The following is a 12,528-nucleotide window of genomic DNA, read 5'->3' on the forward strand; positions in this document are numbered from 1 at the left end:
AATTCACCAGGATCCGTTCTGCTTTACCTGTTAATGGGACAAATAAGAAACAAGAAGGCAAGTCTAAATTAAGTTTTCTCTGTTTTTTAAACCACATGAATGTGCTGTGATGCACACTAACACGCAGCGGCTGTTCAACTTCATACCAGCAGGTGGCGCGCTTCGCTTAGAAATAAAATAAAGGTTTGTGAGGAAGAAATATAGTTTCCTTTTTATTTTTATTTATTTTTAATTTATATTTTTATTTTAGATTAGAACATGTAGTAGAAAATTACATTGCTGCATATGCCAGGAGAAAGAAAAATAAACAGAAAAAAATATGTTTTTAAATAAAAAAAGATCATTAATTAATTTCTATGTACCTGTTTTCTATGTAAATATATTTTAAAATGTAATTTATTCCTGTGATCAAAACTGAATGTTCAGCATCATTACTCCAGTCTTCAGTGTCACATGATCCTTCAGAAATCATTCTAATATTCTCATTTCTGATTATCAGTGTTAAAACATTCATATTTTTTTGAGGAAACTGTGATAAATTTATATTTTCAGGATTCTTTGATGATTAGAAAGTTCAAAAGAATAGCATTTAATGGAAATAGAAATCTTTTGTAACATAGGCTAAATGTCTTTACTGTCACTTATTAATTTCTTATCAAAATCTTGCTGATTAAAAGTATTCATTAGCCTACTTAATAACAATAATATTTTTAACTTTAAATAAACTTTTTACTATTTATAAAGATGAACCAATGTGAAAACCTTATCGGCAAGTCAGTTTTAATATCGGAATATTCCATTATGAGGATGGCTGTGTGTATCACAATGTATGACAATCTTTTACGTTGTTACAGCTTATTTTAATTCATATTTTAGATGACTGACACGTGAGGGGTCAGCAGGGGTCAGTATTTGTCTACCTGTGTGTGATATACTCAGGTGTGTGTCTGCGCGCATGTTGGCTCCGCCCATCTGACCTGCCCAACACACACAGGAAGAGAGAAAGAGAGAAAGCGGAAAACTTCAGCTGATCATGGCTGTTCGTACGATCTGAGGACTTTACCATGAAGCGTCAGGACTTGAAATCAGTGATCAAAGGAATTCATGACAGCTCTATAGATTGACAGGTTTAGAGACTTAACGCGAAGTTTGTTTATTCGCCATCGAGACAAATTCGCGCGAAAACACGGAAACTTGTGTGCGGAGATCAGCGCGGGCGCGTATCGAGTCGCGAAAGGTCCGAAAACCAGCACACGTCCGTGAAACCGGGCCTCAGGGTTCAAACTTCCCTCCTTTTCCTTTGTGCCGGAGGACGAACACAGGCCGGCGGCGCGCAGCAGCACCAGGCCGCGGGTAAAGACGCCCTGAGCGGGCGTGTGAGGATCCACATCTGAGGAATATAAGTGATTTTACAGCACAAAAATGGATCCAAACTCAGCATCTGCTGGTGCTCCAAAAAGTGGGAAAGACAAGGAGAAGAAAAGCAAGAAGAACTATGACGAAGGCGACGGAAAGAAGAAGTTTGTAAGTGTTTGATGTTCTTATTGTGCTGTCAGTACTTCAGTGAAGCATCAGGGTGTTGGTAAATATGTTTATGCTTGAACCTGGATGTTTATTAAACTCAAAGACGTTTAAATTCACATTTCCTACATGCAATCATGAAGCTCTGATCAGTTTGAGAAGTTTCGCAGCTCGCTCGCGACGTTCTTCGACTTCTCTGATTGAGGAAGTCGAGTGTGAAGTGTGTTTTGAAGTATCACTGTTCCTTTAAAGGGTTACACATATCAGGAAGGGACCTTAAACATTCAACATCAGTAATACTGAACCTCTTCAATTCAGGAGACTTTTAACCCCCCACATTTCTAGTTAGATAGCTGTCACCTCTGATAGTAACGTAAAAAGTATGTTTTTGGACAGTGGTAACATCATTCATTGGAGTTCCATGTAAAAAGCGTAATATACTGTTTTACCGCGACATAGGCCTACAGCATTGTTTGTCTGCAAAATGACATGTTTCAGTGCGAAGCGCTGAGTTGCGTTTTGACTGTAACACTGTTCCGAAGTGTAAAGCGTTTATGTTGTTTCAGAGCGGTTCCGGCGGCTTGCGTGCTGTCACTCGCAGAGCGGCATCGATTACAGAGCACATTCAGTTACAGGAATTTTATTGCCTTTGGGTAAACAACACTTGGAAGTTGTGGAACTTGAAAAGCGCGAATGTGAGGGAATTCTGTGACGTCATTAAGGAGTCCTGGAGCTCGTGTGGATGGGGGTACTCTAGCGCGCGCCCTCGCATCAACACTCAAGCCACGCCCACCAATGTCTCTTCAGCTGGGCTGTGTGTGTGCATACTGCACACTGTATAGTGTCTGAACTTCCAATTCGTTCCCTCGAATCCACATATGTGTAGCCGATATGCATACTTTTTTTTTTTTTTATTATTATTTTTTTTTACAAATATTATGAGTAAGAAACCATAAGTTGTTCCTTGTGGTAAGATTGTTCTTTTTAATCAACTTTTTAATCATATAGTTCATCCAAAAAAAAGAAAAGAAAATTTGCTCACCCTCAGGCCGGCATCCAAGATGTAGATGAGTTAGTTTCTTCATGGGAACAGATTTGGAGAAATGTAGCATTACATCACTTGTTCACCAATGGATCCTCTGCAGTGAATGGGTGCCGTCAGAATGAGAGTCCAAACAGCTGATAAAAACATCACAATAATCCACAAGTAATTAATATGACTCCAGTCCATCAATTAACATCTTGTGAAACCAAACGCTGCATGTTTGTAAGAAACAAATCCATCATTAAGGCATTTTGTTTTTAAAGTGTTGCTTCTGACCAAAATATGAGTCCATAATAACACTTCCTCCAGTGCAAAAGTCATCTTGTCTGAATCAGTAGAGAAATATGGATTTTAAAGTGTTGCTTCTGACCAAAATATGAGTCCATAATAACACTTCCTCCAGTGCAAAAGTCATCTTGTCTGAATCAGTAGAGAAATATGCACCGATCAAGCACCATTCAAATGCAAAAAACAAAACAAAAAAACACTGGATTTATTTCTTACAAACACAGCTTTTGGCTTCAAAAGATGTTAATTGATGGACTGGACTGGAGTGCTGTGGATTGCTTGTGGATTATTGTGAGGTTTTTATCAGCTGTTTCGTCACATGGAAATGTATGGTCAAGTTGAGCGAATTGTATTGTATAATACAGTATCTCATGCAGTATGTCATGATTGCATACTGCACATTTTGGCAGATGTAGTGGGATATTTTATGCAGAATATATAAGATGGTACCATGCTAATCCAAACAAGCCTACATTCTGATGGGAAACTGATATTCCATCATTAGACAGTGTTTCCATAGAGTCCCAAACGCACCTGGTGTGTTATAGTGAAACTCTAGACACTTCTTTCTACCATAATTACCACCAAAACGCCATACCATTTTACATTAAAACTGTAAAGTCCACTCTACTGTATTGTATTTTATACTCCAATTTCAAAGGCCTCTAAATGATCACCATGATCAAAACTTTGTTGTTAAACCTGTTGCACTCAATCTACTACATGCATTCTGTTGTCTGATTGATAGTTTAGATGTTTTTTAGCAAGTAAAAGGCTTTTAGTTTAATTGTACAAACGTCCACCTTCTGCTCGTGCTTCACGTGTCTTTTTGCTGTGAAATCTTTGCTGACTTTTATCAAGTTGATTATCCAGACATTATTTTTTTGGAAAAATCAGTGAGTGTCACATATGATCATCAGGCTTTTAAAGGACATTTATTTGTTCATCTCTCAATCATCATTGTCTGGCATTGCATTATATGTTTTGCTCATCAAGCTAAGCATATGAATATCATCTTACTAAGACATTATTGGAGATATAGAGTGACAACTGATATTTATATCATATTATGTACGTATCTGCTATACTGTTATAAAGATCTGATTGAATTATATTACAGTCAGAATTTCATTCATATAAATATCAGCATCTGCACCAAATTGCATATTTCTGCATAAAAATTGGCTGTTTTTTCCTCCGTATTCTCACTATTTCATTCTATATGAACCATAAAAACCTGATGTATCAAATATGATGCTGAACAAAACTTAAAAAAAAAAAAAAGCTTCACTAAATTGTTCCATTTCAGAAAATTTTGGGAAAAAATCAAATGGAATTCTGAAAAAGTGGAAATTGGGAACAAATAAAAATAGAATTTGGAGAAAAAACGAAACAGATTTTTATAGGGCCCTTAATAGATGCTTTTCTCGAAATGGAATTCTGAAAAAGTGGAAATTGGGAACAAATAAAAATAGAATTTGGAGAGAAAACGAAACAGATTTTTATAGGGCCCTTAATAGATGCTTTTCTCAAAGCTGAGCTTGTATTATCAGAGGCCTTGTGTTGCGTCTGGAGTTTAGATGATTTAAAGTTTGCTCTGATAGTTCGGTGTTTAGCTCTCGTGTTTATTTCTCATTGATTGTAGTCCTGAAAGGTCTTAAAGTCTAGAATTTCCATTTCCACCACAGTGAATTCACGCTCAGCACTTCAGATGCTTCATTTGAAAGTGTGTTCAGTAGCGCGAAACGGTTTTGTGCTTCGGGTCTGGAGCCGAGCGTCCTTGTCTCTCATCTGCCCTCTCAATGGTTTCACACTCTCCCTTCAGCAAGGATGTCAAACACACACACACTTGCCGCTGGTGTTTTTCTGAAAAGAGCAGAAGGTCATGTTTAAGTACGGAAGTCATTTCTGTGAGGGAGATTGGATCAGTGGCTGAATGTCCACAGGTCGCTGCTTACATTTGTCCCCTGCCGAGATGGTCCAGCGTCTCTGTTTTATGATGTCATATCCTCTTCCCCTGCCTCTACCTGCTTGTTATGTGTACAGATCGTACACAGAGATCATAAGTACATGATTTGGATTTTATGTTGTTTAGAGGGCAAACCGTCTTTGGCGTCACGTACGACCCATCAGCATCCTCTCGTGTGTGTTGAACTCGTGATCTGCGTTGATCTCGGTGGGGCGTGCGTCTAAAGCAGAGAAGTTATTCATTAAAAGTTAAAATGTAGGCGACTGCTGTGTTTTCACAACAGGACGTGTTTGGTGTTACGCTCTCGCTGTCTGGGTCATGAGTTACCAGAAAATTAAAAATAGCCCTGTCAAAGACACAAACACATTTAGGCATTCAAAAGTTTGTGGTCAGTTAATCAGCAAGGATGCATTAAATTGGTTAAAAGTTACAGGAAACACATTTATAATGTTTAAAAAGATTTCTATTTCAAATAAATGCTGTTCTTTTCAACTGTCTATTAATCAAAGAATCCTGAAAAATAAAGTGTATGATTGTTTCCACAAAAATATGAAGCAGCACAACTGTTTTAACACTGATAATATAAATGTTTCTTGAGCAGCAAATCAGCATATAAGAATGATTTCTGAAGGATCATGTGACACTGAAGACTGGAGTAATGATGCTGAAATTTCAGCTTTGCATCACAGTAATAAATTACATTTTAAAATCTATTCAAATAGACAAATAAATTCAGCTTTGGTGAGCAGAAGAGACTTCATTAAAAACATTTAAAAAGCTTACCACACTTGAGTACTTAGAGTATTGTGATGATTTTAACACACTTTTGCCAAAAGAGCCCACTTTCATGACCAGTTCTTGATTTGCTTTTGCAGAAATATCATAGTATCGTGCTACAGCACACATTCTATCAGTTGCCTTTCTGGCGCCTCAGTCTCAATATGCTGTACAACGCCAAATGTTAACTCAGTGGTAGAGTTAGACTCATGGGACATTGCACTTATTCACAATTACAAAAGTACATTATTTGCATGTGCCTTGCCGGTTAAACATTTAATTCGTGTGCTGTTCTGACATGCGCTTTTTCTGAGCGCGTACACCTGAAGCGCGCGCACACTAAAAAGCCTGTCAAACAGTGCCTGATTCCTGGACTAAGGCCCTGTTTACACTAGTGCGTTTTTGTTTTAAAATGGTGTTTTAAAGTGAAAACAATCCTCGTCTACACTTGCGTGTTCACTGCTTTTCAGAAACGTTCTCCATCCACACTACACAACCGAAAACGCATGTCACATGACCATTCATGCAGGTACAACAATGAGCATGATGATATTGTTTACACGGTCGTCAAGGATACACAGAGCGAATGTTGACAGCCACGCCATCGTTTTCAAAAGTCTCCGTTTTGGTCCATTTACACTGAAACCAAACCCCAGGAGTTTTCAAACTAAAACGGGGTCTGCGGCGTTTTCGAAAATCTCTGTTTTCGATGGTCGAAAACGCCGGAGTAGTGTAAACGACAGGCGTAACCATAGCAAAAGTTATGCATTTTAAAATGAAAACGCACTAGTGTGAATGTAGCCTAAGTTATCTTTCGTGTCTGATTATGCTAATACTGTTGAGAAAACAGTTGAGAAAAAAACGGATGCATGCATTTATATTAGATGCGTGCAGATCTTAAAGCGACAGCAGACTAATTGTACTAAACATGCTGCCACTTGTCAAAGGATAGTTCACCCAAAAATGAAAAATCTGTCTTTATTTACTCACTTTCATGTTGTGCCAAACCTGTATTAATTTCTTTCTTGTGCTGAACGTAAAAGAAGATATTTTGAAGAATGTGGGTAACCAAACAGCTGCTGGTCCCCATTGACTTTGATAGTAGGGAAAAAAATACCATGGATGTCACTGGGGACAAGCAACTGTTTGGTTACCCACATTCTTCAAAATAACTTTTATATTCAACACCTGAAAGAAACTCATTCAGGATTAAAACAATTTTAGAGTTAATCATGACAGAATGTTCATTTTTGGGTGAACTATGCCTTTAATGTTAATAAAACAAAGAGAAAAATCACTCACTGCTCTTGACTGAAGAACTTTTAATACAGCTGCTTTAATTAGAATCAATGTATAATTTATACAGTGAAGTGTATATATAGTGTTTTATTTTTATATTTGTTTATTCAATTTCTTGAATGCTACTGCTAAATACACCCACTGTACCTGAAAAATAAAGCAATGTTAGTTTTATTTGTATATTATGTGTATTTGTAACGTGTATCTTTGTTCTTATTTTTGATAACAAAGATAAAATAATGACATAGATTTGGCCAAAATGTCTGCCATTCTTTTCTTTTTTATTTTATATTTTGTTACTTTGTAAGGCTTTGTTTTTAAAATAGGGAAATTAGTTTGGCTGTACTGCTCAGACAGCTGGCAAAGTAGTAAAACCAACATGACAAAGATTCGTGATAATATCGTGAAAAAAAACGTGATATGATATTTTTGCCATATCACCCACCACTATCTTTAAGTGTCTTTAATTAAAATCTCAGTAGCAACAATGCCTGTAGTTTATGGAATGGAAGGTTAATAAATTTTTGTGAAACTGTCCATTTCAATGAATTGGATTAAAAACACTGATTCAGCTATTTATTTGCAGCATCACTGACATTTTTACATATATGACTCCTGTCCTTTATTTATTTTCTCCATTTGAAAACATTAGACATTCTACATTTATTTTGCTTATTGTTAATATTAGTGTTGTTGCTGTTGATGCTTTTTATAAATAAAATGTTTTTTATTGTTGTAATATAAAGATTAAATTTAACATGAAAGACTGCTAATTTTCAACACTTAAAAAAAAAAAGATGACTGAAAAGAGGAAAAACCAAAGTGAAGTATGTTCTTACTTCACTCAGTCATTTATTTACTTTATAACAGTAAATAAATATTGGTTCTGCATATCGGTTATCGGGCACATAAACATGCAAATAATTGGTATCGGTAATAAAATATCAATATCGGTCGATCACTATTTTAAAATGTTTTAGTTAAAATTATTTGTAAGTAAATGTTATAGTTTATTAATACTTTGATGCATTTAGATTAACTATGATTCTTCCAGTTTGTCAGGGGTTTTATCGTTAACTAAAACTGAAACCATAAAAATGACTTAAATAAAAATAAAATATTTTATTTCAGCTTTTGCCAAGGCAGAATTCCTCATTTTGAAGTAAACTAAAACTAAAAACTAAAACGTAATTAAAACTATTTAGACACCTAAAAATAAATGGTAATACAAATGACAAAAATGCTAAAAAATTACAAAAACTTATATAAAAAATATAAAAATTAAATTAATTCAAAATATTACAATATTCAAAATTACTTGTCTTGATTTTTTTTATTTGACTTTCATTGTCCTTTGGATAAAAGCGTCTGCTAAATGACTAAATCTAAATCTAAATATTTTGAAAGAAGTGTCTTCTGTTCACCAAGACTACATTTATTTGATGATAAAACACCGTTAAAACGGTTATATTGTGAAATATATATTTTTTTCAATTTAATATAACTTTTGTATCTGAATATATTGTAAAAATTTTTCAGGATTTTTTAATGAATAGAAAGTTCAAAAGAACAACATTTTCATAATCATCTATTTGAAATAGAAATCTTTTGTAACATTATAAATGTCTTTACTGTGACTTTTGATCAATGTAATGCTTGCAGAATAAAAATAATTAATTTCTTTAAAGATAAAATCTCACTGACCCCAAACTTTTGAACAATTGTGTATATTTTTTATGTATTTTGATAAAAAATAAAACAGAAAGTAATATTGGCATATTTATATAATATAAAAAAAAATATTATATACTTTTATTTTCTCTTCAAAACCACTCTTTACTCTTGTTTGCCGCTTGGAGAGTGTTAATTTTTGTATTTTTTCCCCCTTGCAGCATGGCTTTATTTGTGTCTGGGATGTGAATGGTTAACTTTGAGTAATTACTCTTTACTTTAATGCTGACAGACAGAATTATCGCTCTACTTGATGCTGAAGATAAGAAACGCTCAAATAGACTCAATTCAGCTGGCTTCACTGCCTTCAATTTCTGATGACAATCACAAACCAGCCTGATAAACTCATCTGTCACACGAGTGACTTACAGAAGAAGCTACCAAAGCCTGTCTGTCCGGTGATGGAGGAGAGATGTTTTCAGGGTGTTTTCTGAAGAGATCTGAGTGTTGAACCATATCCCGTATCCCTCTATCCGACAGCGAAGCTCTGACGTCCAGGAAAACATGACTGCTGATTCAGAACTACCGCCCGCGTCTGTTTACGAGCATTTACCTCACATGCCAGAGCACAAGAAGAGAAAGAACATTTATTCTTCGAAGAATAAGCATTTGTAGCTCTTTAAAATCCGATCACATTCTCAGACGTCACGTGATGTAACTGAGATGCAGTCTGGGAAACGCCTCTGCTCATAAAACAATGCATTTCACAGAAGCGTGTGCTTTAGGAGTGCAGGGCCTCTGCGTTCACTTTCTGATGGAAAGAAACTTCTTTAAGTCATTATTGGTGGCGTTGTTCATATTTAGTTAGCTGACAGGAAGTTCAGCTGAGGTGACTGAGCCACGCGATGCTGAGAGAGAGAGGAAGATTCATGGGAAACGGAAATACAGAAATGAACTGAAAGTAAATGTTGAAGAAAATGTGAAATTTGTAGAATTGTAAGGAAGCAAGAATTTAAACTGGAGTGTTTTGTTGGTGGCTGTCTTCTCCTGAAAACTTTGTAGAGTATATAAGAAAACGCAAAAGTTTGGTGTTGTTTTTTTTTATATCTTTTGAAAGAAGTCTCTTCTGCTCAAAAAGACTGCATTTATTTGATTAAAAGTACAGTAAAAATAGTAATATTGTGAAATGTTATTACAATTAAAAATAACTGTTTTCTATTTGAATGTATTTTGAAGATAAAGTTTATTCCTGACTGATGGATAGATGGGTATAAATTAGTAGATGGATGGATGGAGAGATAGATTGCTAAATGGAAGGATGGATGATAGATTGATGGATAGATGGATTGATAGACCAGCGCTGGATGCTGTATGTCTGTTTGTTTATGGTGAAGTTCAGAGTAACGACAGGCAGATCGTCTGCTGACTCACATTCGCGTGAGTTTGATGCTCTTTGTTCGTTTGTTTTCTTAGAAATGCGTCGTCTTGCAGTTTCAGGAAGTAACAGTTATAACGACAGGAAGTCAAGGTTTACCCTATCGCTCTTACTCCTGTGTTTTACTGTCACATTATGCCATGAAGGAGATCAGGGTTTGCACATTTAAACAAATACAGATCTATAAAACTGTGAAGCTGCAGCATTTGCTGAGTTTCAGGCATTGTGATTGGATGATGAGAAACCAACAGAAACTGCTTCAGCCAATCACAGGCTGTTCTACCTCACCGACAGACAGTTTTGTATATAAACTGAAATGATGTGCACTGTAGGGGGTTTTGATGAGCACCTGTGCTGCTGAATCATTAAGAAAGTGTTTTTATCTATAAAGGCAAATGAGGTCAGTTTAAACGAGAGTCTGACAACATCTGTGTGTAATTTTGGGAATATAATAAACGTGTCATATAAATTAGCATGATGCAAGGACCTGAAAAAATGCAGGGTTAAATCTCTTTATTGTGTAGTTTTAATTCTCTGTGGCTATTAATGTTTGTAGTAGGGCTGCACGATATTGGAAAAAACTCACATTGCGATATTTTCTTTTTTTGCGATATATATTGCAATATGAAAACAAAAATCACCACATGACTTGAATAGTTTATTTAGAAAAAAACTAATCAATGATTGGGGTGATTTTGTAGGCGAGTAAATCAGCATAGGAAATAAACAAATTACAAGCATAGATAAATATAACAGAACAAAGATACAAATGAAATAAGCAGTGCTTTATATTTTTCAGGTATGTCTACACTGGACACGAGCGGCGCGGTGTGACGCGACAAAATACAATGAACCCATAATAATCAGTGATGCTGTCTACACTAGATGCGGCACGGCAAATCCCCGACAGTAAACTGATGCCTCGTTCTATTTATGACGTACTGACACAAAGTTCAAGTAATTGGCAACGGTCGCTTTGTCGCGTCCAGTGTAGACAGACTTTGAGGCCGTTCACATGTCGCGCCTAAAAACGCGTGGAAAACGGCAGTCGTGCCACTTTTTCCTTCTTTCCAAAGCGCTCGGAAGCTTGCGCTTTCGTGGCGTCTGCTGTTGCTAAGCAACCGTGACCTGCGCTCTTCACGACGACTCGGAAGTGTCAACAAAGAATAAACGGATTTCCAGCACTTAAAATCGCGTGCAGTAGCTCTGCTACTATATTTATTTAAAATGGGTATCTCTGTACAGCTGTTGCGTCCGGTGTAGACACCGTGTCTATGTGTGAGCAAAGAAAACAATCAGTATAAATATAACGATCAGTAGCCTATACTAAACATCGCACATCCTGCGATGTGACTATCACGGATGCTGGCGTCTGCTGTTGCTAAGCAACCGTGACCTGCGCTCTCCACGACGACGCGGAAGTTTCAACAAAGGATAGGTGGATTTCCAGCACTGAAAATCGCGTGCAGTAGCTCTGCTACTATATTTATTTAAAATGGGTATCTCTGTACAGCTGTTGCGTCCGGTGTAGACACCGTGTCTATGTGTGAGCAAAGAAAACAATCAGTATAAATATAACGATCAGTAGCCTATACTAAACATCGCACATCCTGCGATGTGACTATCACGGATGCGCACATCGCGATATCGATGCTGAATCGATATATCGTGCAGCCCTAGTTTGTAGTCAAAGATTGTAACTGCAGATTTCAAGTCGAAAGTATGTGTGTGTGTGTCAGGAGTATGATGTTTATTTACTCATTATTAGCAAGTAAAAGGTCTTTTAGTATAATTGTACAAACGTTGACCTTCAGCTTTGATATTGTTAACAATATTTTAGGATGAACGTTTACTGGACTGAAGCTGCTTAGCTTTACTTGATCATAGGGCTGGACAATAATTCAACATCAATATGTATCGCGATATAATTTTTTTCAGTAACGATGATATGATTTTTAAACACATTTCTGATATTTCGATATTATCAGTGTTTCCCATACATTGATTTATTTGTGGCGTTTGACTTCGTTGAATAAACATGAGCACTGCACGTTTCAAAATCAAAACACGTCGCGGGTGTTTTATATGAATGTATCTCTGAAAGGAAAGGACTGTCTTCAGAAAAGTTTCGATGGCATTTACATTTTATCTGACAAAGAAGCATTCATGAGCAGAGCTGATTTGATTACAGCAGTTACTGGGGAAACCGCTAGTTCTACCACTCTCAAAGCGCCTCCTGCTGGCAGACAATCAGTTTGCATTTTCAATAATAAGCCCGTCTCCAGCAACGTTTTTGTTGTAGCTCTGTGTTTGTTTTTTCTGCTGCAACTCAGAGCACTTTTCATACTCTTTATACTGGCTAAAGCACATTTGTTTCAATCTATAAGAATAATCAGCCTACACTACCAGTCAAAAGATAAAGCTTGGAATCATGATTTTTTATTTATTTATTTTTTTTGGAAATAAATGATAGAAATTAATACTTTTATTTAGCAAGGATGCTTTAAATTGATCAAAAGTGAT

General features: G+C 36.2%; 1 protein-coding gene across 1 annotated transcript in view; it reads left to right on the plus strand.

The window, feature by feature from the left end:
* The first annotated feature begins 991 nt into the window (after positions 1–991).
* The window catches only part of LOC107747105 (protein diaphanous homolog 1-like), a 135,910-nt gene continuing 124,373 nt past the window's right edge, over positions 992–12,528 (plus strand). The window contains exon 1 of the mRNA XM_016561530.1: positions 992–1,524. Coding sequence (XP_016417016.1) covers positions 1,423–1,524 — 102 coding nt within the window. The 5' untranslated portion in view covers positions 992–1,422. The remainder of the gene's footprint in view (positions 1,525–12,528) is intronic.

Source organism: Sinocyclocheilus rhinocerous, unplaced genomic scaffold (genome assembly GCF_001515625.1).
Source record: "Sinocyclocheilus rhinocerous isolate Xijiao unplaced genomic scaffold, SAMN03320098_v1.1 scaffold168, whole genome shotgun sequence".
NCBI lineage: Eukaryota > Metazoa > Chordata > Actinopteri > Cypriniformes > Cyprinidae > Sinocyclocheilus > Sinocyclocheilus rhinocerous.